The sequence below is a fragment of the Phycodurus eques genome, chromosome 8 (assembly GCF_024500275.1).
Source record: "Phycodurus eques isolate BA_2022a chromosome 8, UOR_Pequ_1.1, whole genome shotgun sequence".
NCBI classification, from domain to species: domain Eukaryota; kingdom Metazoa; phylum Chordata; class Actinopteri; order Syngnathiformes; family Syngnathidae; genus Phycodurus; species Phycodurus eques.
Window position 1 is genome coordinate 3,203,552 of NC_084532.1, and position 27,015 is coordinate 3,230,566.

General features: G+C 40.8%; 1 protein-coding gene across 5 annotated transcripts in view; it reads left to right on the forward strand.

The window, feature by feature from the left end:
* Window positions 1-27,015, forward strand: part of exoc2 (exocyst complex component 2) — a 126,854-nt gene that overhangs the window by 52,578 nt on the left and 47,261 nt on the right. For all 5 annotated transcript variants that reach the window (XM_061682859.1, XM_061682861.1, XM_061682862.1 and 2 more), the window contains exons 7-10: window positions 2,161-2,241; window positions 19,611-19,756; window positions 23,021-23,102; window positions 23,180-23,282. In XM_061682859.1, coding sequence (XP_061538843.1) covers window positions 2,161-2,241; window positions 19,611-19,756; window positions 23,021-23,102; window positions 23,180-23,282 — 412 coding nt within the window. The remainder of the gene's footprint in view (window positions 1-2,160; window positions 2,242-19,610; window positions 19,757-23,020; window positions 23,103-23,179; window positions 23,283-27,015) is intronic.

Here is a 27,015-nt window from a genome sequence, read left to right on the forward strand (position 1 = left end):
TGGTTTTTCACATAGCGTTACAAAGGTTGAGATATTTGCCATTGATAGATAAAATAATGGCCGGAACGGTGCACGACTGGTTAGCACATCTGCCTCACAGTTCTTCACAGTTCAGTTCAGTTCAATCCCCAGCCCCACCTGTGTGGTGTTTGCATGTTCTCCCTGTGCCTGTGTGTTTTTTCTCCGGGCACTCCGGTTTCCTCCCACATTCCAAAAATATGCGTGGTAGGTAGATTGAAGACTCTTAAATTGACAGTAGGAGTGAATGTGTGCGCGAATGGTTGTTTCTATGGGCCCTACGATTGGCTGGCGACCAGTTTAGGGTTTACCCCGCCTCTCGCCCGAGGATAGCTGGGATAGGCTCCAGCAGCCCATGACCCTAGTGAGGATAAGCGGTAAAGAAAATGGATGGATGGCAATAAAATCATTATGTAGAAACTGCACTTTGTATTTGCCAGGGTTGTCTTTTTGTAATATTGAAATTGGCTTGATGAACTGACACATTTCAGTGTGCTAAAATATTTTGCATAAAATATGCAAAAAAAAAAGTAATCCAACCATGCCTTCGTTGAAAATTGTTCAAAATACAGTGCTTAGTAAATTTTATTACACCACCACCCAATTCATATTAAACAGCAATGGTAACGACCAAAATTCTGTGTTAATATTTCTGTAACGGTTAATAGTACAGCATATGGTTCATGATTTGGAGCACAGTTTTGCAATACTTTTGTCCTTGTCATATACGCTATTTATATCTGCCTCTTTTGTCCCAATTTGTTTTGGTAACTTTTTTTGGAGGCGGGGGGCCTCGTAGACAAGAAGTGAGGGGTGCATGAAAGGGCCACAAACATCCATACCGATTTAAAAATTCCACTTCAGTCTCTGCCTTGAGGCTTCTGTCAGAATGGACCCATTTATTTATTTGAAGAGCTCTGCCCCGTCTCTTTGCTCTGCTGTCTCCAAGCTTTGCTAACAGTCTGTATTGTAGTGGAAGGGAAGAAAGAGAGAAGAGGAATGAGTGGACGGTTCCCCCCCATGTTTCTGTCTTTTAACCCCATTTTTGAAATTATTGCATATTTGAATCGCTTCACAAGTATGTAGAACGTCTCCTTCCCCAACTCTCCACCCCTTTGTCAATAAACCCACAGAGCAGCTCTCAGCACCCAGCGGCCCACTGCTGCACACCATTTATTTATTCACTGGGTGAGCCACACCATTCACTTGCCCTCTTTCTGTTTGATCCCCCCATTCCCCCTTTTCAAATTCCCTCTCCCTCATAAGAGGACTCCATACTAAATGATTCCTACTGTATAAGCCATCTGAGAATTTCTTATTCCCTTGACCTCCCTGACAAGTCTTTTTCGGAATCAATGCCTCCTATTTTTCCAAATGTTATTTCTCACATAAAGTACCGGTAGTTGAAACATTTCAGTTTTTCGTTATCTGTCAAAGGATTTTACATGTCTAAAGAGCACGAAACTCTGGATTTAGTTAGATGACTTGCTCTCGTAAAGTCAGCACAGGGGAAAGGTTATACCTACGTAGTAACTTATACACAGAGGGGTCCAGTTTTTTCATAATCAACTAAGTAGAAATCGTGTGACTTTAATCTGCCATCAGGACTTTTTGCTTGGGCATTTTTATTGTGAAATATGGAATTTTCCTGAAGCAATTATTTTTTTGCACTGACTTGTAATTGTGTAATTTTTTCCCTTTCAAATGTTTTGTACACAGAGGGGTCCAGTTTTTTCATAATCAACTAAGTAGAAATCGTGTGACTTTAATCTGCCATCAGCACTTCTTGTTTGGGCATTTTTATTTGAAATATGGAATTTTCCTGAAGCAATTTTTTTTTTGCACTGACTTGTAATTGTGTAATTTTTTTCCTTTCAAATGTTTTATATACAGAGGGGTCCAGTGTTTTCATAATCAACTAAGTAGAAATCGTGTGACTTTAATCTGCCATCAGCACTTTTTGCTTGGGCATTTTTATTGTGAAATATGGAATTTTCCTGAAGCAATTTTTTTTTTGCACTGACTTGTAATTGTGTAATTTTTTTCCCTTTCAAATGTTTTATTTTTACTGGATTCATTCCATTTGTCCTTTTAAAACCCATTATTATTGTCATTATGATGATTTATTATTATGTGTTCCAGCGATCCATCAGAGGCAGGATTCAGACGGTGCTGAAAGAGTCGAGGAATCAATGACCCAACGCTTGGAAGTCATCCTCAACAGTAGGCATTTTTTCATTTACAGTTACACATTCTAGTGTATCTTCCATTGGAGTAATATACAGTGGGGCAAAAAAGTATTTTGTCAGCTACTAATTATGCAAGTTCTCCCACTTAAAAAGGTGAGAGGCCTGTAATTCTCATCATAGGTATAACTCACCTATGAGAGACAAAATGAGAGAAACAACATCACATTCTTATTTTTAAAGAATTTCTTTGCAATTTATGGTGGAAAATAAGTATTTGGTCAATAGCAAAAGTTCATCTCAATACTTTGTTATATACCCTTTGTTGGCAATGACAGAGGTAAAATGTTTACTGTAAATCTTCACAAGGTTTTCACACACTGTTGCTGGTATTTTGACCCATTCCTCCATGCAGTTCTTGTCCGCTTTTGGGTCGCCCCAGGCGCCTCGGGACAGACGTCTCGTTCCCGGTTGTGTTCAAGAGAATCGGAGTTAATCAGCAAGGCGAGTTGGTGGGAGTTTAGCACAGGATTTTTATTACATAGACAAAATCACACTTACAGAAGACAGAAGCTTCTGGTCTCGTATGCCGGTCACCACTTGGAGTGGATCTCCGTCTACGTCTCTCTCTCTCACTTATATAGGGAAACTTCCCGCCTCTGTTGCGTAATTACAACTTTGTTGTTTTCACCTTTGTTGCATGACCACGACTTTGTTGTTTTCGTCTGTTACATGACCACAATTTTGTTGTTTTCGCCTTTTTTGCAACAGGTTTCATAAGCTTGCATTTGTTGCAACAGGTTTCATAAACTTGCTCTTTGTGTGGGTTAGAGCATGCGGCGTCCATGACGGTCATCATTTTTGCTTTGTGTGGAAGATTCCACGTGGCGTCATCGTGAGGTCACCACTTTGATTTTCTTCTTCGTGGCTGTGAATCGTTGTGCATGCTTGATTGCAGTCCTCGGGCGGCACCAAAAGGATGTTTGTGTCACTACGTAACCTGCGGACCCGTCCAAGAGCCGTTAGCCACCTAATCGCTAGTAAACTACTAATGAACACGTGCTCAGGCTTTCTGTTCAAACGATGGTTGTAACTTTTGAAATAAAAAAAACTGTCTGTAGCACCGCTGTGTGCTGTGTCTTGCTGTGAAGCTTTTTATGCCAGCTTTCCTCCAAAGTTACGCCTGGCATCCGCGCTTAGCCTAGCAACAGTAGTTAGCATCATAAGCAACGCTCACAGCGCCCCCTCCCGCTAGCTTCCAGCTATCGAGCAGAGGGGCTAAACTATTGCGTCTACCCGCGATCGATTGCTTTTATTAATTTAAAAGCTCCTGTTTTCGCTCATTTTTCGAAACACCACCGCTAAGATTGTGCTTTGAAAGCTATGTGACTTTTTTTTGTCCTGTTCGGCTGTTAGGTCAAGCAGAATGGGAAATATGTATCCCTTTTATGCCGGAAGAGTTTTACTGTGTCACAGTGGAGTTTTTAAGCTTCCGCTGTGGTATTATAATTGAGGTTTATTGAGAATCAAACTTGATCAGTCGAACAGAACAAAGTTTCTAGAAGGAAGAGAAACAAAGACAAAGGTAATTCTTTGAGCTGCCGAATTGGTTGAAAGAAATTAATCTATTCTTGAGAAAGAGAGGTGAACTGACGAGGAAAATGTGTAGTCTCTTTTTGTACAGTTTTTCAGCCTCTATATGTTAACAAGACCAAAGTCATCCATATACTGCTCTAGTATATTGGAGCATTCTGGCTGATTGCTATTTTTGAGATTTGAGCGAACTATTAGGGGATTTAGCGTAAGGTTAAAATCACCTCACATAATAATTACAGAATTGGCTGACAAGTTTTAACAAGTGTGAAAAGAGCACGTGAAAAAAGGCTGGCTAATCTTTAATTGGAGCGTATACATTGACTATTGTGTAAAGCTTGTTAATTATTGTAGCATGTATAATTATATATCGGCCTTCTGGATCTGCTACTGTACTATTTATTGTAAACAGTAGTCTTTGAGGGACTATTGAGACTCCTCTTTGTCTAGTTATAAAAGTCTGAGATAACCTGAGTGAAATTAGAGTCGAGACATTTTTCTTCTGAGTTAGTAAGGTGCGTTTCTTGTAATAGGAGGAGGTCTGTTTTAAATTTAGTGGTATAATCCATAATCTTAATTCTCTTTGCCTGTGATCGAATGCCATTGACATTCCAAGACACAAATGTTAAGTGTGACATATAATGGGTGTGTGGATCATAATTTTTTGACAGTTTTCGGGAGATTTTTTTAGTATTGTGTTGACGAATGTTATTTAGAGAGGGTGATAGAGATGCTATATTTAAGTACTGCAAAGACAGGGTACATAGAAGGGTACCGAAAAAACACTGAACATAGGTAACAAACCGTGACAAGGGGATAATATGGTGTGCGGTGGTGGTTTGTGTTGCGCAAGAAGAGTTTTGAGCGACTTGTGTGTTTAGTGTCTGTGGAAACAAGCAGAGCAGGAAAGCAGAGAGATAGGAGTGAGGATTCATGCTGGTGACATGCATGATTCCGTTTTTGTTTATCGAAGCAAAAGTGGAAAGAATGAAACAAAATACAATCCACTTTTGACAATTCATAACGACAACAGATCAAAAGAAGTACTTATCTAGAAGAGCCAGGGCGTGGCGTTGGCATCACGAAACAGTTGGCTGTCGACATATTACTTGTCGACAACTAACCACACTCGTTTGCCTTTGTCGCGGTAATCCTTCATCAACGGGTACAAAATGTTAGGCCTTTCGTTGATTTTCTTGGGGAACTGGTCGTTCATTCCAAACAAAGTCCCTTTGAGCTCCCGACCTTTGGATTTTACAAATACATTTTGCTGAAAGTGTTCAAACTTTGCAATGATGGGACGTGGTCTGTTTCCTGGACGAGGGCCTCCCAATCGGTGGACACGGGGAAAAATAATCTTGTTGACTATATATTGCTGTATGTTGGGCGCGGACATCATAAACTTTTTAATCTGCTCCTTGGAGTCTTCCGGAGCATTTTCTTGAATGCCGGAGAAAAGGAGATTGTCGCACATGCTTCTTGATTGAATGTCCAACGTAGTTTCTTTCATGAGTTTTTATTCCAGTCTAAGTTTGTAATCCTGCTGACATTTACATCATGTTTGATCGAAGCGCAGTATTATCTCATCTTAGTATGTTCACTTGTTTTTGCGTGAATTCCAATCTTTCTGAGTTCGGCGATCTCCTGGCGAAGCAAATCCAAGTTCAATTGACAATTTCTTGTCGAATGAAAGGAGGACACTTGTCTGTATCTCTGTCTAATGAAGTAAATCCTCAGTTGAAGTGGAAGAATCATCTTTTTTTCCTCTTCAGCGACAGCTGAACAGGATGGCTCGGATCCTCCATGACAAGATACGCGGCGGTGACGTAGCTGCCCAGATGACAAGTGGCTCTCCTCAACGCTGTTTGCAGTTCTGGCGAAGGAAAAGATAAAAGACCAAAGCAACCATACGCCATTGAAAAATACTTTTATCTTGTAATAGATGTTTTTTTTTTCAAGACAATGCAAGGTGCGCCGCCATGTTTTTCGTCTTCGGAAATCACGCAATCTCTCGCATTGTCACAGCATGCTCTCGCATTGTGTTTTGGTTTCATCTAACCATACTACATTCTTCTAATCCTCTTCTGGATCATCCAAATGCTCTCGAGCAAACCTCAGACGGGCCTGGACATGTACTGGTTTAAGCAGGGGGACACGTCTGGCACTGCAGGATTTGAGTCCCTTGTGGCGTAGTGTGTTACTGAAGGTAGCCTTTGTTAATTTGGGCCCAGCTGCCTGCAGGTCATTAACTAGATCCCCCCCCCTGTGGTTCTGGGATTTTTGCTCACCGTTCTTGTGATCATTTCGACCCCACAGGGTGAAATTTTACATGGAGCCACAGATGAGGGAGATTATCAGTGGTCTTGAATGTCTTCCATTTTCTAATAATTGCTCCCCCAGTTGATTTCTTCACACCAAGCTGCTTACCTATTGCAGATTCAGTCTTCCCAGCCTGGTGCAGGTCTACAGTTTTGTTTCTGGTGTCCTTTGACAGCTCTTTGGTCTTGGCCATAGTGGAGTTTGGAGTGTGACTGTTTGAGGTTGTGGACAGGTGTCTTTTATACTTATAACTGGTTCAAACAGGTTCCATTAATAGAGGTAACGAGTGGAGGACAGAGGAGCCTCGTAAAGAAGTAGTTACAGGTCTGTGAGAGCCAGAACTTTTGTTTGTAGGTGACCAAATACTTATTTCCACCATAAATTGCTAATAAGTTATTTAAAAATCAGACAATGTGATTTTCTGGATATTTTCCCCCCCTCATTTTGTCTCTCATAGGTGAGGTATACCTATGACGAACATTACAGGCCTCTTTGATCTTTTTAAGAGGGAGAATTTGCACAATTGGTGGCTGACTAAATAGTTTTTTGAAATGGGATTTCATTGATCTTCTAAGCAATGTGCAATGTTTGAATATTGACATGTTCTTTCCTCAATGGACCTATCCCAACGGTTCGTCAAAGAGATGAACGTTTCATCAGGCTTTTGGTGCTAAATAGGTGGCTGAAAGAAGTGTGTAATGCTCTCTCCGTGAGCTTTATTGAGAATTTCAACATTTTTAGGGAATGGCGACATATTTTAAAGGTTGCTGGTCTCTGTCTAAACAAAGAAGGTGCCACATTACAAGCTGCAAATATGTTTTACTATGTGCGGCATTCAAAGTCGCAAAAGGAAAACTTGGGACTGAATAGCGCACTTCAAAAGATAAGGCCTGCTGAAGGTCAGGTTGATCATCAAAACTATCGGATGGAGGAAAGGCCTGCTAAAGGTTAGGAGCCGCAGAAGGATGCAGCATCATCAAAACAATCAGAGTATATAAACTAAGACGAGACACAGAAGGAATCACAGATAAGAAAGCATTTGAAGTCTCCGACACCTCTCCACCCCTTATTGGAGGAAGGCCGAACGCAACACTCTTTCTCATCCAGTCTAAATGGTATATTGGATGTCACGGACAGGATGAAGAGCGTTATTGGAATACCTCCTCTCATCCCACCTAACCTGAAACCAACATCCACTCCTCACATTCCATTTTGCCTGAACCCAACATCAATTAAGATGCGAAGGGCCCCTTCTCCACCCATGAAGAATTGGAACTGCGAATCAGATTGATATGTGCGGAGTTGTGGCTGCATATAAGATATAAACAACATTCCTCTCCAGATTAAGTCAGACCCCTGTGGACATCAGGCATTTTTCATCCCTGTAAATACGAGGGACACAAAGTTGGTTAAAGAAATTTGGCACAAAGAAACTACAGCTACAAGCTTAGTGAATATAACGTGAACCGAACAAACCATTGCCTCCAGTTATCTCTGCAAGACTAGCTCTATTCAAGATCAGGTCACTGGGTAACACATCAGTGTTAATTAATGACATCATTACAACCTATGATCTAGATTTTTTACTACAAAATGAAACAAGGTTAACTGAAAGCATCTGTAATACCATTCTAAATGAGGCAACTTCAGCAAATTTTAATTTTATGAAAGGCGGAAATGCCGCTATTTTTCAAACATTATTTCAATGTAAAGAAATTATATTGGGTGATTTTAGCTATTTTGAATGTTTTTTTGTTGTTGTTTTTTTTTGTTTTAGTAAAAGGTAATTCAAAGGTTATTGTTTTAAAAATTAATAGACCTCCAAGGTAAATGGAACATTTATGGAGGAATTTTCTGATCTGCTGTCAGTGATCTGTACTGACTACAAATATTCCGTCATAACGACGGACTTTTAACATTCATGTTGACAACAATTCCAAAGAACTCGCTGCTATACTGGACACATTTTACATCTCTCGCAACATGTAAAGACTCCAACTGACACTCAAGGTCACATCTTACACCTGGTAATCTCTAAAGATGTTGAACCTCTATCAGTTGACATCAAGGACTTTGATATTTCTGATCATTTTTGTGTTTTCTTTTAATTATAGATTTTCCGCAAAATTCAGGAAAACACTGTGTCACATTCAGGAAAGGTGTCAGTTCTGCTCTTGTTGGATCTCAGTGCGGCTTTTGATACAGTAGATCATATCATACTGCTGAACAGGTTGGAGAAAACAGGTTGGAGAAAAGGAGTTATTTCGTAACCATTGGAAATGTTCAATCTCATCGAATTCTTGGCCCCCTCTGTTCAGCCTGTATATGCCAGTCTGGCATACATTCCAATCGCTGACTAATTACAAGCGACGATCCCCCCAAGCTGAGAACAATAGCACACTAGCCAACGACTTGAATACCTTCTATTGCAGATTTGAAAAGGACAGTTTCACTCCACACACCCACCCGGCCGCACCCGCGACCACAACCGCCTGGTCTGCGGATGATGCAGTCAACATGGGACTGCACTTCATCCTAGAACACCTCGACAGTGCAGGGACCTACGCGAGGATCTATGCTACCCTTGCGTCAAATTCTTCAGAACCTCAATATTGACTAGCATAGCTGCACAGATAACACACAGTTATATCTAGCAGTCTTTCCAGATGACTACAGTTCAATTGAGGTGTTGTGTCACTATCTAAAACATAACTGGATGAGCCAAAACGTTCTTCAATTAAACCACAACAAAACTGATATAATTGGTTTGTCAGTAAAGAAAAGAGGATTGCTGTTAGTAAATACCTGGAGTCACTCTCTTTAAAGACCACAGACCATGTCCGCCACCTTGGTGTGTTGATGGATTCTGACCTATTACTGTCAATCACTAAAATCGCCTTTTACCACCTGAAGAACAGAATGATGGCGTGCATGTGCCAAGCAGACAAGGACAAGCTCATCCATGTGTTTATCTCAAGAAAGCTTGAATATTGTAATTGTCTTCTGACTGGACTCCCCCCAAAGCCCATTAAACAGCTTCAGCTCATTCAGAATGCTGCAGGTCTGGTTATGACCAGAACAAAGAGATCAGAACATATTACTCCAGTACTAAACTCTCTAAACTGGCTCCCAGTCAGCTTTAGAATACACTTTAAAGTTCTGCTACTGGTATATAAATCACCAGAGGTGGGCAGGAATGTGCTACATTTACTCTATTACATTTACTCAAGTAATATTTTGGATAAATTGTACTTGTCAGAGTAGCTTTGATGAAGTATATTTTTTACTTTTACTCAAGTATTTATATTAAGAACAGTACTTTTACTTTGTTACAATGATCTACATGCCACTCACTACATTAAATTTATCAATAATTGCGTACGCAATCTATTTTTAGACTTTCGTTTTTGACTTCCGCATCGTCCGTCATTGCTCCAATCCACCGTGATTACCACAGTGAAGTTTGACTCAAGTTCACCAATCAAATGACACAAAATCACATGTTCGCGCACAAAGTCTTCTATGGGGGTTCGCGGGCCAATCAAAGTGAGTTGTGACAGCCACGCACAACCCGTGTTTACATTACAGACTACGAAAAAAACAGCAGCGTAGTTTAGTCAGTACCCAAACTTGGATATTTCAGCCCGCTTCTAATTTGAGAAAACACCTTGCAGATGTTTTGGCTGTGCATATGGTAACATTAGCCCTATTTCATGCTAATGTTACTGTAAAATCTGCATCTTGGCACATTCTCTCTCTCTCGCTCTCTTTCTCTCACTCACTCACACTCTCTCTCGCGCACTTTAACAATAATTATGGTCAGCAAACAGCTTCTTCAGTCAGTCATTTTAGTGAATAAAGCAAATAATGTTTCTGTAAAGCCCTGTGCATGTGTTGTTGGTTTGAGGCACTTAAAAATTGAAATGCTGGCAGGTGTGTACGTACTTCCGTTAAACATGAGTTTGAATGTGATCTGTTACTTAATCTGAACACAGCCACATCCCCATTATCAGAGGGAGTCCATCCTTGCGCAACATGATTTATTTTCATTTATTTTATTTAAACTTTATTTAACCAGGTAAAAGACTGGTGAAAGCAGAACATATCTTTTGCAATGGTGACCTGCCCTAGAAGGCAGCCAGTTAAGCATCAAGTCCAAGTCAATCAAGTTAATTTCAGTCTAGGTCACAGTAGTGGTAATCTTGGTCAGAATTATTTTACAACTACAAAAACCTGGCATTTGAACAGGGGTGTGTATACTTCTTAAATCCACTGCGACCTTGTTCCTGTTTTTGTAATCTGCCTGCTGAGCCTACAGTATTGTGCTGTTTAACAATATAGTAGAAGAGCATTTCTTGGTGCTGAATTTGCCTTAATTTGTTATTTTACAAAGATTTTATTTTATGAAGATTTTATTTATTATGATTTAGGTTAAGTGATAATGCTCAGCGATATCTGAATTTGTACTTTAATTTTTTATTTAGTTCTTTTTATTTTATTTGACGTTCGTGGTGTGATTTAAAACAAATCAGAAGTTACTCACCAGTTACCCATTACTTGAGTATTTTTTTCACTAAGTACTTTCTTACTCTTAATCAAGTAATTATTTGGAGCACTACTTTTTACTTTTACTTGAGTCATACTATAATAAAGTAACAGCATTCTGACTTGAGTACAATATTTGCCTTCTCTATCCACCTCTGTAAATCACTAGTTTACATCCTGAATACATTAAAGACATGCTAATGGATTATTAGCCCAGTAGGACTCTGAGATCTGATAATGAAGCACAAAGTCCAAAGAAAACATGCAACAGCTTTTAGCTGCTATGCTGCAAGCAAATGGAATAAGTTGCCAATAGAATTGAAGTCATCTCCAAGTGTCAATGTCTTATATTTCTGGTTAAAAACTAATCTTTTTTCTCATACTTTTTAGAACATTTACACTTTTAAATCATCTTTCCTGCACTGTATGTTGTTGTATTTGTATTTTTTCCATTTTTTTTTCTGTTTTTATGATTTTTCTCTTTAACTTTAAAATGCTTTTGATCATGTAAAGCAGATTGCGTTACCGTGTGTATGAAATGCTCTATATCAATAAATTTGCTTTGTGTGTGCTTGTCTGCCTGTCTGTCTGTCTTATCTGTCTCTCTGTCCGTCTGTCTATTTGACTGCCTCACGGTTTGTCTTTTGGCTTGATTACACTCTTAAAGCAATTAATTTCTTTACATTCTTTTATGGTCTTTTATGTTTTTGTAGTCATATGACTACTAATTCTACCTAAGGGGATGGGGGTGGTGGAATTAATTAATTGCATCTCAATTCATTTCAGTGGGACAATTTTAATTGATATAAAAACAAATAGGGTTGGGAATCGAGAACCGATTGGAACCGGGACAAACATTCTGGTTCTCCCGGGATCGTTAAAATTAAAAACATTTGGTTCCCCGTTTCAATGCCTACAGACCGCCAACCCTGAATAAGAAAGTGGTAAAAACCAATGATGAAGAACGCATACAAAGCCGTACTTGTGCCCAACGGCAGTGATGAACAAAAGTGTTAACTATGTTAAAATAAATGACTCATCATCTCAGGGAAACACTTGGATTAAGATTATATTGTGCAAAGGAGGCTTTCACGGTGTGTAGTACTCTGATGCGTTCCCTCCCGCTCCGAGCCTCAGCCTACACTGCGCAAAACTTCAGTCAGTCAATTGGGTGAGTGAAACAATAAAATACGTCTATGCCAACATTGATACATCTAACAAGTTAAACACTGGGTTGCACTCTTGCGCTGATGGTTTTTAGCGTTTATTTTAGTCTTCAAACCAACGTGAGAGCTGATGACAGACACAAAAATAACATTTAAATTACTTTCCCATACTGGAAAGAAAGTAGAAACGGTTGGATTACAAGATTATCATTTAGCTAAAACTTCACCAAAACTCAAACTAGCAACTTTACATCACAATGAATTGGGACAAAATCCACAAAAACGTCTCACAGTCTCACAAGCAATAACCTTGTGTCTCATCGGTGGCTAGGTTAAGGAATCAACGTTTTATAGCATTTGGCTCCATTATTTTTGTTTTCAAAATTCAACTGTGTCGTGTGAAGTTACTTTTTGCGCCGAAATGCTGAGTTCTGGTGCATATCCTTCAGAATAAAAGGCTACATGCTTAAAACAGGAAGTCAAGTGTAAACTTGCACATATAAACCATTTGACGTGATAAAGCAGTTGCAAATAACGATAACAATGCTGTATCTAACTTTTAGCTGCAACAATAATTACTATTAAGTAAATTGGTTTAGTTCCATACACATTGCCTTTTGGTTCCTAGGTTTGATATTGATATTGGTTATAAAGAACGGTCAGTCAAATGTTCATGTTAGTTTATGCAGCAGGCTGCTAAGAAAATTGATAATTTGGACACGCTTTATTTAAACCATGCAAATCTTTTTGACCCAGCCCCCTAAAAGAATTGGAATAGAGAATTGTTTGGAACCGGAATCGAAATGACGAACCGGAATCGTAATTGCTCAAATTCAAACGATGCCCAACCCTAGTTACGAACTTGGTCATGGAACAAACTAAACTCTTAAGTCAAGGTGCCATTGTATGTCACCCTTTAGAGTTGTTATAGTCACAACCAACTGGGAGGAGACTGCTGGGTATAATATGTAATACTTCAATACTTCAACTTCAACAAGCTGGTCCGCAAGCACAAAGACCTGGGGCCTCGTATAAAGACTTGCGTGTATTTCCTACTGAAACATTGCGTACTCTCAAATCCAGAAGACGTCGTGAGCACAAAAATATTCAGATGTATGAATCTGTGCGTACGCGTGAATCTAAGCACATTTCCTTGGTACATCCCAATCAATGTAGAATTGAGCGCACATGTTGGAGTAGCCGACTCCTCCCTGTCCACGGCCACATTTAAATGTGCAAATCATATTTTAATGCGCGGGACGGTGGCCGACTGGTTAGAGCGTCAGCCTCACAGTTCTGAGGACCCGGGTTCAATCCCTAGCCCCGCCTGTGTGGAGTTTGCATGTTCTCCCCGTTCCTGTGTGGGTTTTCTCCGGGCACTCCGGTTTCCTCCCACATCCCAAAAACATGCATTAATTGGAGACTCTAAATTGCCCGTAGGCATGACTGTGAGTGCGAATGGTTGTTTGTTCCTATGTGCCCTGCGATTGGCTGGCAACCAGTTCAGGGTGTACCCCGCCTCCTGCCCGATGACAGCTGGGATAGGCTCCAGCACGCCCGCGACCCTAGTGAGGAGAAGCGGCTCAGAAAATGGATGGATGGATATTTAAATGAAACCTGCACCTGCGAGCCCAATCTCTGCATGATCAGAAAAAAAGAAAATGAGCAAGTTAATGAAGAAAAACAAATTCTGAATGTGAAATTGAGATGCTGGTCAAAGTGCAAAAAAAAATCCTCTTTGGCACGCTGTCCTCTGGTGTTAACAAGCGAAAGAGGAGTGAATGAGACAGTGTGTGCGGCTGTCAATGTTGTGGGGTCAGAACAGTGCACACACGCTGAACTAAAAAAGAACTGGACAGACATTAAGGTGGATGTGAAGCGGAGGACAGCTGCTCACCGCAAAAGTGTGCCCAAAACAGGCGGAGGAACCGGCGCGGAGGGCCTCACTCCGTTCGAGGAGGGACTCGCTGCACTCGTGTGACACTGCTCTCTCTGAGGGGTGGTGGTAGCACATGTGGTTGATTCTGATCACCCCACAAGGTAAATACCATTTATTTTTTATAACGCACAACAAATGTGTTCATACAGTAACCTACACTCAGCCCTATGCGATAAAGGTTCATGGGTAAATGTATGTATGGTATTTGTAATGTTTTGAATTCAAATAGTAGCATGTCAAAATATTAAAGAGGATATCAAACACTTTGACTCCTGTTTGATTACTCAATTTATTATTTGAATACACAGGAGCAGACACGCAGTTGTAGCCACCCGCTACATCTTCGGGGGATACGTCCACCGTCCCCAGTGTCTCTGGTGTCACAGACGGGGTGGATTCCTGGCATCACTGGTGTCACAGACGCGCAGGATTCGTCCACCGTTCCTGGCGTCTCCTCCGGCATCCCCAGCGTCTCCGACGCAATTACGCTCCAACAATTGGCTGCTGCTGCCTGCCCGACTGGCCGTGTCCTCCCTCGTGCACACTGATAAAAAGAGTCCTTTGAATTTACTTAATTTGAACAGGTACATCGGTTGCACATTACTAAAATGTGTTAAAATTAAATAATTTACCCCTCTTCTCCGAAACAAAATTTGCCATTTTATTCATGTGCAACCAATGTACATGTTCAAATTAAGTAAATTCAAATGACCCTTTTTTTTAGTGCATGTGCTGGAGTCACAAGAGATTGTGAGAGCAACAGTCGTCATAAATGATCGCCTTGATCAATTAATAGGTGTCCTCACAAATATCAGTGATTCATTAAATACACTGGTTAACAAATGAATTCTGAGTCCTTGCTTCTTTTACATTGTTGAAATCAAATGTTGCCCGGCATTAATTGTTCATCACCGCACATTTCCACATTCATTTCACTCTTGATACATCTCAACTTTGCTGTGAAAAAGAACGTACGCCATGTTTTTGTGCGTATGCACCTTTTGTACTTAAGGCCCGTGGTGAAAATCAAAGTTTGTACATTTTGTATTTTTAGTCCATCACATGACGAAGAAAAAGAGATAACAAAGGCGTCACACATCTTTTTTTATGACATGGTTATGATACTTTTCTGGGTAATAAGAAGAAATTATGCCTGAAAAATATAACAGATGTAATTATTTTATATATCCATCCATTTTCTGAGCCGCTTCTCCTCACTAGGGTCGCGGGCGTGCTGGAGCCTATCCCAACTGTCATCGGGAACTGGTTGCCAGCCAATCGCAGGGCACATAGAAACAAACAACCATTCGCACTCACAGTCATGCCTACGGGCAATTTAGAGTCTCCAATTCATGCATGCTTTTGGGATGTTGGAGGAAACCGGAGTGCCCGGAGAAAACCCACGAAGGCACGGGGAGAACATGCAAACTCCACACAGGCAGGGCCGGGGATTGAACCCGGGTCCTCAGAACTGTGAGGCTGACGCTCTAACCAGTCGGCCACCGTGCCGCCTATTTTTTTATTTGTGTGTGTGTGTGTGTGTGTGTGTGTGTGTGTGTGTGTGTGTGTGTGTGTGTGTGTGTGTGTGTGTGTGTGTGTGTGTGTGCGTGTGTGTGTGTGTGTGTATGTATATATATATATATATATATATATATATATATATATATATATATATATATATATATAATAAAAAATAATTTGAAAATAATCTGTATTCTTAAAACTGTATTATCAGTCTTAATACCAGGATAAAAATGTATGCGTTTCCTCGATATAAAATGTCATCTGTAAACGGGGCTACTTTGTGAGTTCCATGAGCAAACCTGTTCCCTTTTGTCTTCTCATTCTGTCTTAGCCATTGGCTAAGAGGCACTATAAAAATGGCAAATAAAGAATGGGGAGACCGGGCATCCCTGACGACATCACCTTTCTAAAATGAAGGAATTTGTTAAACTGCTATTTATCTTAATTTAATCTGATGTTTTATTCAACAGTGCTCGTATAGTTTTCACAAAGTTTTCATGAAATTGGAATCTCTGTCGTATCTTGTATAAGAACGACCAATTAACTGAGTCGAATGCCTTCTCTGCATCCAACCCCAACAAAACAGCTTCAAAATTGTGTTTATTTATTTGATTAATTATGTGTAGGGTTCTCTTAACATTATCCATTGTCTGTTGTTGCCTAATGAAACCTGTTTGGTCTAACTGTATAATGTTTGTAAGTATTATTTCTAGACTCCTCCCTAAAATTAACGTGAAAAGTTTGTAATCGTGGTTCAAACCACTAACTGGGCGGAAATTAGTCCACTCTGATTTAAAGTATCTTTCCCTTTTTTTTGGTATCAAAGCAATGATTGCCTCACACCAAGAAGGAACAATCTCCATTTTCAAGTACCCAATTAAAGGTCCTCAATAACTCTGATAAAAATGCATCTGAGCCCTGGCACTTGTTAGGTTTGAGTTGTGAGATTGCCTTCTGCAATTCTCCCATAATCACCTTTGCCATTAAAACTTCATTCTGGCCTACAGAGACAGTTGGAAGATTGAGTGAAGCCAGCTGCGGGTCAGGTGATTTGTCCCCCTTGTGGACATTTTGGAGCTCTAATACACTTTTCTACCTTTTTTCTAGTTTTTCCAATTTTTCCCATCTGAGCTACTTTTGTAAAGCTAATTTTGCAATAATTTTCCCTCTTGAAACCGCCTTGCCCGCATCCCATACCATAGCTGGGGACATCTCACCATTATCATTTTCAGACAGATATAGCAAAATTTACTCTTTTATTTCCGCCTTCATCCTTCCTCTGAGAGTGTTTTGTTGAGTCTCCTGGTGAATGTGTTCTAATTTTTTTCAATTTAAATCTAGATAAGGCGACACGGTTGCCGACTGCTTAGCACATCTGCCTCACAGTTCAAATCCGGCCTCGCCTTTGTGGAGTTTGCATGTTCTCCCTGTGCCTGGGTGGGTTTTCTCCGGGTACTCCGGTTTCCTCCCACATCCCCAAAAACATGCATGGTAGGTTAATTGAACACTCTAAATTGCCCGTAGGTGTGAATGTGAGTGTGAGTGGTTGTTTGTTTATATGTGCTCTGCGATTGGCTGGCAACCAGTTCAGGGGGGCTCCAGCACGCCCCTGACCCTAGTGAGGATAAGCGGTATGGAAAACGAATGAATAAATAAATCTAGATAGACTGGGCTTTGGTCTGGTATGTCCATTATTCCAATCTTGCATGTCCTTACAAGGTTGACGTCTTTACATGACAGAAAATGATCAATCCTTGAATAGTTATGTGGTGAAGAAAAAAAAGTGTAATCTCTGGCGGTTGGGTTGAATTTCCTCCATACATCGCAAACGCCCATTTCCTTTATCATCTATCCATGCTATGACTGACTGAGCTATTTTGAAATTGTGATGCCCGTGACACATATAACTTTTGGTTCAGTCTCATATTACAGTCACCACCACAGATAACCAATCCCTGGGCTTTTGTAATCATTAAATCAATAATATGTCTGTAGAACCCCCAATTTGCCCCTGGAAGGGGCATAAATATTTAAGGAAGGAATGAAGGAAGGAAGCCGAGAACACATAATTAAAGCCCTTTTAGGTTTTGTATGTTCAGCATTAGTCAAATGGGTTTCTTGCAGAAATATTACATCTACCTTATCTTTTGACATTTTCCCAAGAATTTTACTTCTTTTGATTGGATTAAGGACACTTAAACCTAAGCGCTGCTTTATGACTTTCCATTAAGGAACAAATAGTACCTATTATTCAGAGAGACCCCCATCCACTCACAAAACTCTAGTAGTCTCTGAGAAACGAAAGTTCACTAGTTTTCAAAAATAGCTCGGGTTGAACGTCCCGTTGTTAGGTCTTTTTGTGACCCTGTAAGAGCCGAGATCTTGTGTGTGCTCGGAGTGAAAACCTCCATGCGCGTCTCCTTGTAGAGGGCCCTCCATTAGATGTCCAACCAAAACAATGGCATAGAAAAGCCAGAGTCTCCTTGATCAAAAACAATATAAACATACATTAAACCAAATGTCTCTCAAAGCATGTGTCTATTGTTTGTTTGTCCCACAGTGTCCTCCTTAATATGTCTCCTTACTATACTCAAAAACAATTTCAGCTGTCCGCTCACCTGTATGCTTACAATCTCTTTTTGAAACTTTCCCATGGAGCCTCCGACTGCTGACTGATGTCCTCCTCTTGGAGACCTTGTGCCACGTCAAGCTTTTAAGTCTTATCAGCCCAGCTCGTAGGTGGTTAGTAGAGCGTCACGGACAGGCATCTCCCTCACCATATTATTAGTAGCCTCCTGCGCCATGTTGTAAAGTCACGTATCTCCCTCGTAGAACACTCTCATCCTGGCTGCAAACGGTGTCTGGAATCGTATATTTTTCTCGCACAGCACCTTTTTCGCCTGTGTGTGTTCTCGGCACTTCCTCAGGGTCTCCGGGGTGTAGTCGTGGTTAACAAAGACTCTCCTCTCGTGCATAAACCCCTTTTTACGCCATACCTTTTGCAGGATATCCTTTTTACTTTTGATGCTGAAAAACTTTACTATACACCTCGGGGGAGACTCAGCAGGAGTTTTGGGACCCAGGGCAGGGCGCGAATGCTCAATCTTGAGATCAGTGGCGGCAGGCAACTCCAACTTCTCCTTAAGTAAATGTTCCACAAATGATATCATCGATGCAGAGTTGGTCTGAGCCCCCTCCCTAATGCCATGAATTCTAATATTGTCCCGTCTCGCTCGTTCCTCCTGGTCTATTAGCGCCCACTTAGCATGTAGCTTTAGCAGCTCCCTTGTAGCTTCTTCCAACCCCTGCCCTCTTTCCTCCATTTCTCAAATACGCTTTTTGGCATTGTCCATCCATCCATCCATTGTCAACACCGCTTATCCTGGTTAGGGTCGCGGTGCGCTGGAACCTAACCCAGCTGACTTCGGGCGAAAGGCGGACTACACCCTGAACTGGTCGCCAGTCAGTCGCAGGGCACATATAGACACGGACAACCATTCGCACTCACATTCACACCGTCACTGAGTGGGAACTGATCCCACGCTGCCCGCACCAAAGTCAGGCGAGTGCACCACTACACCATCAGTGACCTTTTTGGCATTGTTGATTCTGTAATTAGTTGTCGAAATGTCCTTTTTTATTTCGCAGAGAGTGTCTATATTTTCATGCAAAGAACTCTCAATTCTTGTAGTATCGTCTGCAGGTTAGCCATGGCCACATTAGCCTGTTGCTCCCTAGTGTCAAGGCGGCTGTCCGTGGGGCTTGCGGGGGATTCATCTCCGTCTGAGTATGTTATTTCAGTCCGTGGAACCAGCTTTCTATGTTTTTTAGGCATCATGTAAACGCCTCGTTAACTTTGAGTCGTAGTGCCAAGTAAATATTGAATAAAGTACAGCGTTTTCCTTGCTAATAGAGGAGCTCTACAATCGTGCAACCTACGCCATGGCCGCTCAATCGGAAGTCCCCAAATAACATATTTGAGTAGAGTGGCCTGAACCTCATTTTTTTTTATTGGAGTGAGCAACAACCAAAGGCACCACGAGACCTGAATATGACTGAAACTGAAAATACCAAAATCCAAGTAAAACCCAGACCATAGCACAAACAAATGATCACAATTGTCAACTTCACAAAACACAACTTTCAAATATTAATGTCTGCATTAAGTGACTTCGAGTCTGCTTAAAAATGTAGATTTATCATTTTTTTCTTTTAAATCAGAGCTCAGTTTTCTTTTTTTTTTTCTTTTTAAATTTATTTTTTTCAATATTCACATTTTCACACTAATTCTATCTCTTCCTCTTTGCCTCTTGTTCATAGGAGCCAGTGACACTGCAGATACACTTTTCCAGGAGGTTTTGGGCCGGAAAGACAAAGCCGACTCCACACGCAATGCACTCAACGTCCTGCAGCGTTTTAAGTTTCTTTTTAACCTGCCACTTAACATTGAGCGCAATATCCAGAAGGTATCCATACTGCTATAAACGCACTTTACAACAACAGAAGCAATTCATATCGTATGTACTTATTAACCTAGTGAATCCAAACAAAGTGTTTTACATATTTTTTTTCTGTAGCTTCCCTTTTGAAGTGTGATTGTATGAGGTTTGTGGAGTGAATTACAGAATATGGTGTACATCTTCATCCTCCAATGTCAGATTAAGCTGTCAGATTTTAGATGAAAAGGCAACAAGTCAAGTTTACGCAATTACAGTATCAAGTATTGTACATCATCTAAAACGTCATCATGTGTCAGGACAAAAGTTGTCAAGTTTATGGAATTACACCATCAGACAACACAGCCTCAGAAAACACAACATCAGATGAAACATCCTCAGATGAAGAACTTCGGACAAAACGACTCAGAAAAAACAGCGAGAGTTGAATGACTTAGAACAAGGCGCTGGAATAAATGGTGACCAGGATGTGGATGGTCCAAGAGGATTTTGCGTGCCCTTGTTTTAGTCCTGGCGGCGTGCAAGTCCTCAAGAGTGGGTAAGTGGGTACCGATAATTTTTTCGGCAGCCTCGACTGTCCGTTGCATTCTTATTTTGCCCTTCTTATTTAGCCCTTCTTCCAAACCAGACTGTGATGGATAAACACAGAACCAATTAAATGCTGTTGTGTAGAATTGCCTGAACAGCTCCTGTGGCAGGCTGTGCTTCCTCAGCAGCCCCAGGAAGTACATCCTCTACGCCATCCCAGGTAACATTTAAAAATTACGACTTACAACTTACAACTCAGTTTGGTGTTCAGAGAATAGTGGCAGTTTAGCTGAGTTACCTTCCGTCTGTGTAGTTTCCGTTTCTTTGTGCCATCTGCCAGTGGATTTACACCTTCCCGATGGGGAGGACACAGCACGTGAGGCTGGGGGACACCACCTCATCTGGGGCCCCCAAGGATGTGTCCTTTCTCTGCTGCTCTTCTCTCTCTATACGAACAACTGCACCTCAATGCACTCCTGAAGTTTGCAAACGACACTACAGTCATCAGCCTCATCAAAGACGGTGTTGGGTCTGCATATCGACAGGAAGTAGAGCAGCTGGAGCTTTGTTGCGGCCAGCACAACCTGGAGCTGAACACCTTCAACACGCTAGAGATGATCGTGGACTTCAGGAAACATCCTTCACCACAGCTCCCCCTCATGCTGTCCAACTGCCCTGTGTCAACTGTCGAGACCTTACTGAGTTCCTGCGAATTACAGTTTCTCAGGACCTGAAGTAGGAGACCAATTTCAACTCCATCCTCAAAAAGGCCCAGCACAGGATGTACTTCCTGGGGCTGCTGAGGAAACACGGCCTTCCACAGGAGCTGTTCAGGCAGTTCTACACAACAGTTTCATCGGTTCTGTGTTTATCCATCACAGTCTGGTTTGGTGCTGCCACTAAGAAGGGCAAAATTAGACTGCAACGGATAGTCAAGGCTGCCGAAAAAATTATCGGTACCCACTTACCCACTCTTGAGGACTTGCACGCTGCTAGGACTAAAACAAGGGCACGCAAAATCCTCTTGGACCATCCACATCGTGGTCATCACTTATTCCAGCTCCTTCCCTCGGTTAGGCACTATCGAACAATGCAAACTAAAACCAGCAGACATTCCAACAGCTTCTTCCCTCTTGCCATTAACTTGTTAAACAGTAAACTTATAAGTTCATTGCAGCATGTTGCCAATCATGTCTGCGGGACACTCCTACATTATTCATACACTCGCTGTTTTCTCACGCTGCATTATTTGCATACTGTTGTTGATTACTACTACCCACTTAGGTGTTTGAGAACTCTGAAATATTTGTACAATCATCACTACCCAATCATTGAACTATTAGTCACTTTAAATTGCTCTAAATTGCTGGAGGATTGCATTATTTGCCCAATTGCCATTATATCACAGCACTAGTGGGTTTAATTGCTCAATGAGTTTCCACATGTGTTTTTTATGTCCTAAATGTATATTTTGTCATAGTGGCTGTTTGTTATCATACTAGAGTGGCTCCAACTACCAGAGACAAATAATTCCTTCTGTGTCTTGTAACATGCTTGGCCAATAAAGGTGATTCTGATTTTGATTTGTGAAAAAGATTTATGATACCGTTTTGTCTAAGGCTGTGTTGTCTGATGGTCAGTATAATTTCATAGACAGGACAGATTACATCCGATGGTGAAGTTTTATAAATATGACAAACATGTTCCTGACACCTGATGACTTTAAAGCTGATGTGATGTCTGATATCCGACGCTGTAATTTCATGAAGTTGACTGATGTGTCCCTGAGACCTGATGCTTGTTATCTTACTTCAGACACCTGATCAACAACTGTAAATGTCCTTTTTTTTTAGAAATAGAGGAGTTGAACATCTGTTAGCAGTACACATTGAAGTGGTACAGCTGGTACAAAGTGTTATTTTAAACTTTCATATCGACATGCAATTGTATTTGTTCAACTCTCTCCCCTTTTGTTAAGAAAAAGAAGATCCAAGTCTGCTTATATTTTACTTTGTTTTATATTATCCTAAGCTTCTGGATTCTTTCAGAATTCACTACCATCTAATTGTTGTGTATCTGTGCAGCTAAATTATATACAGGATAATGCTCTGCTAGTTTTCATCCTGTAGATTGTTAGGACTGTCAGAATCAGAATCATCTTTATTTGCCAAGTATGTCCAAAAAAACACACAAGGAATTTGTCTCCGGTAATTGGAGCCGCTCTAGTACGACAAAAGACAGTCAATTAATTGGCAGAGAACACTTTTGAGACATAAAGGAATTGACAAAAACTGAGCAATAAAGAGTTGCTAGTTATCTGGTAATGCCGGTACAATTTTTAATTTTATTTTTTTTACAATTTTGCAAAAAGATGCAGAGTCCTCTAGCACTTAGAGCAGTTCGAATCACTAATATAGCTATAGTCCGGTGCAATGACCATTGTGCAAAGGGCGCCGAGACTTCAAGCGAGTAGTGCGATAACCTGGGACAATGTTGATTGTGCAAATGTTGCAGATACTCCTCAATCAGTGTGCAAATTGTGCAGATGCTACTCTGGCATGAGTGGCCAGTATTGGTCAACAACAGATATGCAAATAGTGCAGCATGGCAAGACTTACTACATTGAGTGCACGAGTAATAGATAATTGGCCTGACAGAAATGTGACAGCAAACTCAGGCAAATCGAAAAAGTAAATATACTGAGCGACTGTACAATGTTGGGTTCATTATTAACTGTGATTACAGGGTGATTATGATGTGGTGATAAATGACTACGAGAAGGCAAAATCTCTTTTTGGCAAAACAGAGGTCCCTGTTTTTAAAAAAGGTAAACTCCTATTGCCCCCATGTGTGTATTTGCGAAAAAATGGTAAAAATAATGATCTTTCTTTTTCTGTTTTAAAGTGTATGCAGAGGTTGAGACAAGGATCAGGGCTCTCAGGAGCTTACTTCTGGAAAAATTGCTGCAGACTCCCTCAACACTACATGATCAGAAAAGATATATCAGGTCTTCTGTTTTTTAATATATTACCATAATGTTATTCTACAGTCTCTACGGTTTGGTCCAGGGCCGGTTCCAGGCATGCATACTTGAGGGGGGAGGCAGAAAAGTTAAGGGTGCATCACGTAACTATTAACTATTTTTATTGTATTATTTATTTATGACGCTAACTTAGTGTTTTCTACACAGCATCGTTTACTACTTAACTACTTTCTCTCTAATAACACTCGGGTAAAGCAGGTAATGACTATTATTAACAGGGCACTGTTACTTGTGTCACTGTCACTACTCATCATTAAAGCACATAGCCAAATTTATAATCTTGTATAGCATCGCAAGCTTTGTTCCTCCGGCCCTGTGACATTACAACTCATGCACAAATCACGTGAACTGGACCACTCAGAAAACAATAATTCAAAATGAGCACAAAACTAAAAAATACATAAGGCATGCAAATTTAGTAGATAATCAAAATTTGTGACTTTTTGTCCTTCAGTTTTTCCCTTGAATATACAACCCCAATTCCAATGAAGTTGGGACGTTGTGTTAAACATAAATGAAAACAGAATACAATGATTTGCAAATCATGTTCAACCTATATTTAATTGAATACACTGCAAAGACAAGATATTTAATGTTCAAACTGATACTTTGTTTTTAGTAAATAATCATTAACTTTGAATTTTATCGCTGCAACACGTTCCAAAAAAATCTGGGTCAGGTGGCAAAAAAGACTGAGAAAGTTGAGTAATTCTCATCAAACACCTGTTTGGAACATCCCACAGGTGAACAGGCTAATTGGGAACAGGTGGGTGCCATGATTGGGTATAAAAGGAGCATCCCTGAATTGCTCAGTCATTCACAAGCAAAGATGGGGCGAGGTTCACCTCTTTGTGAACAAGTGCGTGAGAATCGAACAGTTTAAGGACAATGTTCCTCAACGTACAATTGTAAGGAATTTAGGGATTTCATCATCTACGGTCCATACTATCATCAAAAGGTGCAGAAAATCTGGGGAAATCACTGCATGTAAGCGTCATGAAAGCCTGCATGAAAGCCAATGCCCGTGACCTTCGATCCCTCAGGCTGCAATGCATCAAAAGCTGACGTCAATGTGTAAAGGGTATCACCCCATGGGCTCAGGAACACTTCAGAAAACCAATGTCAGTAAATTAGGTTTGGCGCTACATCCGTAAGTGCAACTTGAAACTCTACTTCTGCAAAGCAAAAGCCATTTATCAATAACATCCAGAAACGCCGCCGGCTTCTCTGGGCTCAAGCTCAGTTAAGGACTGATGCAAAGAGGAAAAGTGTTCTGTGATCTGACGAGTCCACATTTCAAATTGTTTTTGGAAGTTGTGGACGTCGTGTCCTCCGGGCCAACAAGGAAAAGAACCATCCGGACTGTTATGGACAGCAAAGTTCAAAAGCCAGCATTTGTGATGGTATGGGGCTATGTTAGTGCCAATGGCATGGGTAACTTACACATCTGCGAAGGCACCATTAATGCTGAAAGGTACACACAGGTTTTGGAGAAACATATGCTACCATACAAGCAACATCTTTTTCATGGACGCCCCTGCTTATTTCAGCAAGACAATGCCAAACCACATTCTGCACGTGTTACCACAGCATGGCTTCATAGTTAAAGAGTGTGGGTACTAGACTGGCCTGCCTGCAGTCCAAACCTGTCTCCCGTTGAAAATGTGTGGCGCATGATGAAGCGTAAAATACGACAACTGAGACCCCGGACTGTTGAACAGCTGAAGCTGTACATCAAGCAAGAATGGGAAAGAATTCCTCAGTTCCCAAACGTTTATTGAATATTGTTAAAAGAAAAGGTGATGTAACACAGTGGTAAACATGACCCTGTCCCAGCTTTTTTGGAACGTGTTGCAGCCATACAATTCTAAGTAAATGATTATTTGCTAAGAAAAATAAGGTTTATAAGTTTGAACATTAAATATCTTGTCTTTGTAGTGTATTCAATTAAATATAGGTTCAACAGTGTTTGCAAATCATTGTATTCTGTTTTTATTTATGTTTAACACAATTTCCCAACTTCATTGGAATTGGGGTTGTAAATCCAATCTCTTCGTCCATATGTTTAGTTGTGTGGGTACATGGGTAGAAGGACAAAAAAGTACAAACAGACAAGGGAACATAACGTAGGCTCAATGAGTAGACTTTACAAAGCAAATCTATCAAATCAGAATCATCTTTATTTGCCAAGTATGTCCAAAAACACACAAGGAATTTGTCTCCGGTAGTTGGAGCCGCTCTAGTACGACAACAGACAGTCAATTGACAGAGAACACTTTTGAGACATAAAGACATTGACAAAAACAGTCACTGAGCAATAAAGGGTTGCTAGTTATCTGGTAATGCTGGTACAAATTAGTATTTATTTTTTTTGTGACAATTGTGCAAAAAGATGCAGAGTCCTCTCGCACGTAGAGCAGTTCGAATGACGAATCTCGCAATAGTCCGGTGCAATATCGAGCACTTCTGGTTTCGCTCTGATTTTAAAACTCATAATTGCAACACTTCTGGTGGCGGACTAACGGTACCTTGACGATCGCCACACTGCGCAAATCACATAAATTAGACTTCAAACATTTTATAAAATTAAATAATTGCTTTAGGCACTTCAATTATAAAGATTAACATATTACCTTAAACAATAAATTACTTTGTGGTTGTTTCTACATTCTCACTGCAGAAAGCTCATCAAACAGACAGCTGGCACAGCACACAGCATGAAGCGGAGGGGACATTTGGGGAAGCACGGATTTGATTTGAGGGGGCAAGAGGGGGCACTGCAGCCTTCAATGAACGCTGTGCCCCCTCTTGCCCCAGCGAGTACCCAATCCCGGTTCGTCCTCTTTTTAAATGTAGACCAATTATGCTTTTCCTCCTCGAAGGATTTTTTCGTATTTGTGCAAATGCTCTGCAACATTGGTGGCACATATCTGTGTGTGCTGTTCTCTGTCAATGCTGGATATCTCCAGAAACCCTTTACAAATCACATCTGCCATTTCGAAGTGATTATATAGCAGATATACAGCAGTTAAATCGATAAATATGATGTAGAATGCGCCTTCTGCTTTTTGCATCCAGCGCCTTCGTCTCTTTCCGGCGCTGTGACATCACACGAGCCAAACAGCCTGTTCATTCGGCATTGTGTATGGTTCCATGCTGTTGTTCCGATCCTTGTATATTTGTTGTCTCTTGATTTAACGATGTCACAATGGTTTAATGTGTGGCATTTGGTTGTACAAATGGTTCAGACAGTGGCAGGAGTTTTTTTTGGGGCTTTCTAAGTGAAGAAGGAACACATTACCAGTGGATAGGGAAAGTCACTCGACAGGGGAAGAAATGTGGTCAGCTATGGGTGACGAGCAAGCATTCCAAACTGTGCTTCGAACCGGCGTGTTTTGAGAAAGACTTAGCAGAAAGCATTGGATACAGAGGTAGAGGCTGAAACCAGCTGCGGTGCCAACTATTTTTCCTGAGGCCATCAGGACCTCAACCACCAACAACAGAACTAAATCTCGCAGCCGCCACTGTGCAGCAGCGAAGCGACGAAGACAAGAGGTGAGGATTTCCTTGTATATAACTACGACACTATTATGGTAACTATACACTGGTAGGAGGAAATCAAAGAACCACGCAGTACTTTTCAGTACTGTCGTCGGGTGATGTTGCTTTCCTGTAAATCACAAACTAATATTTAGTT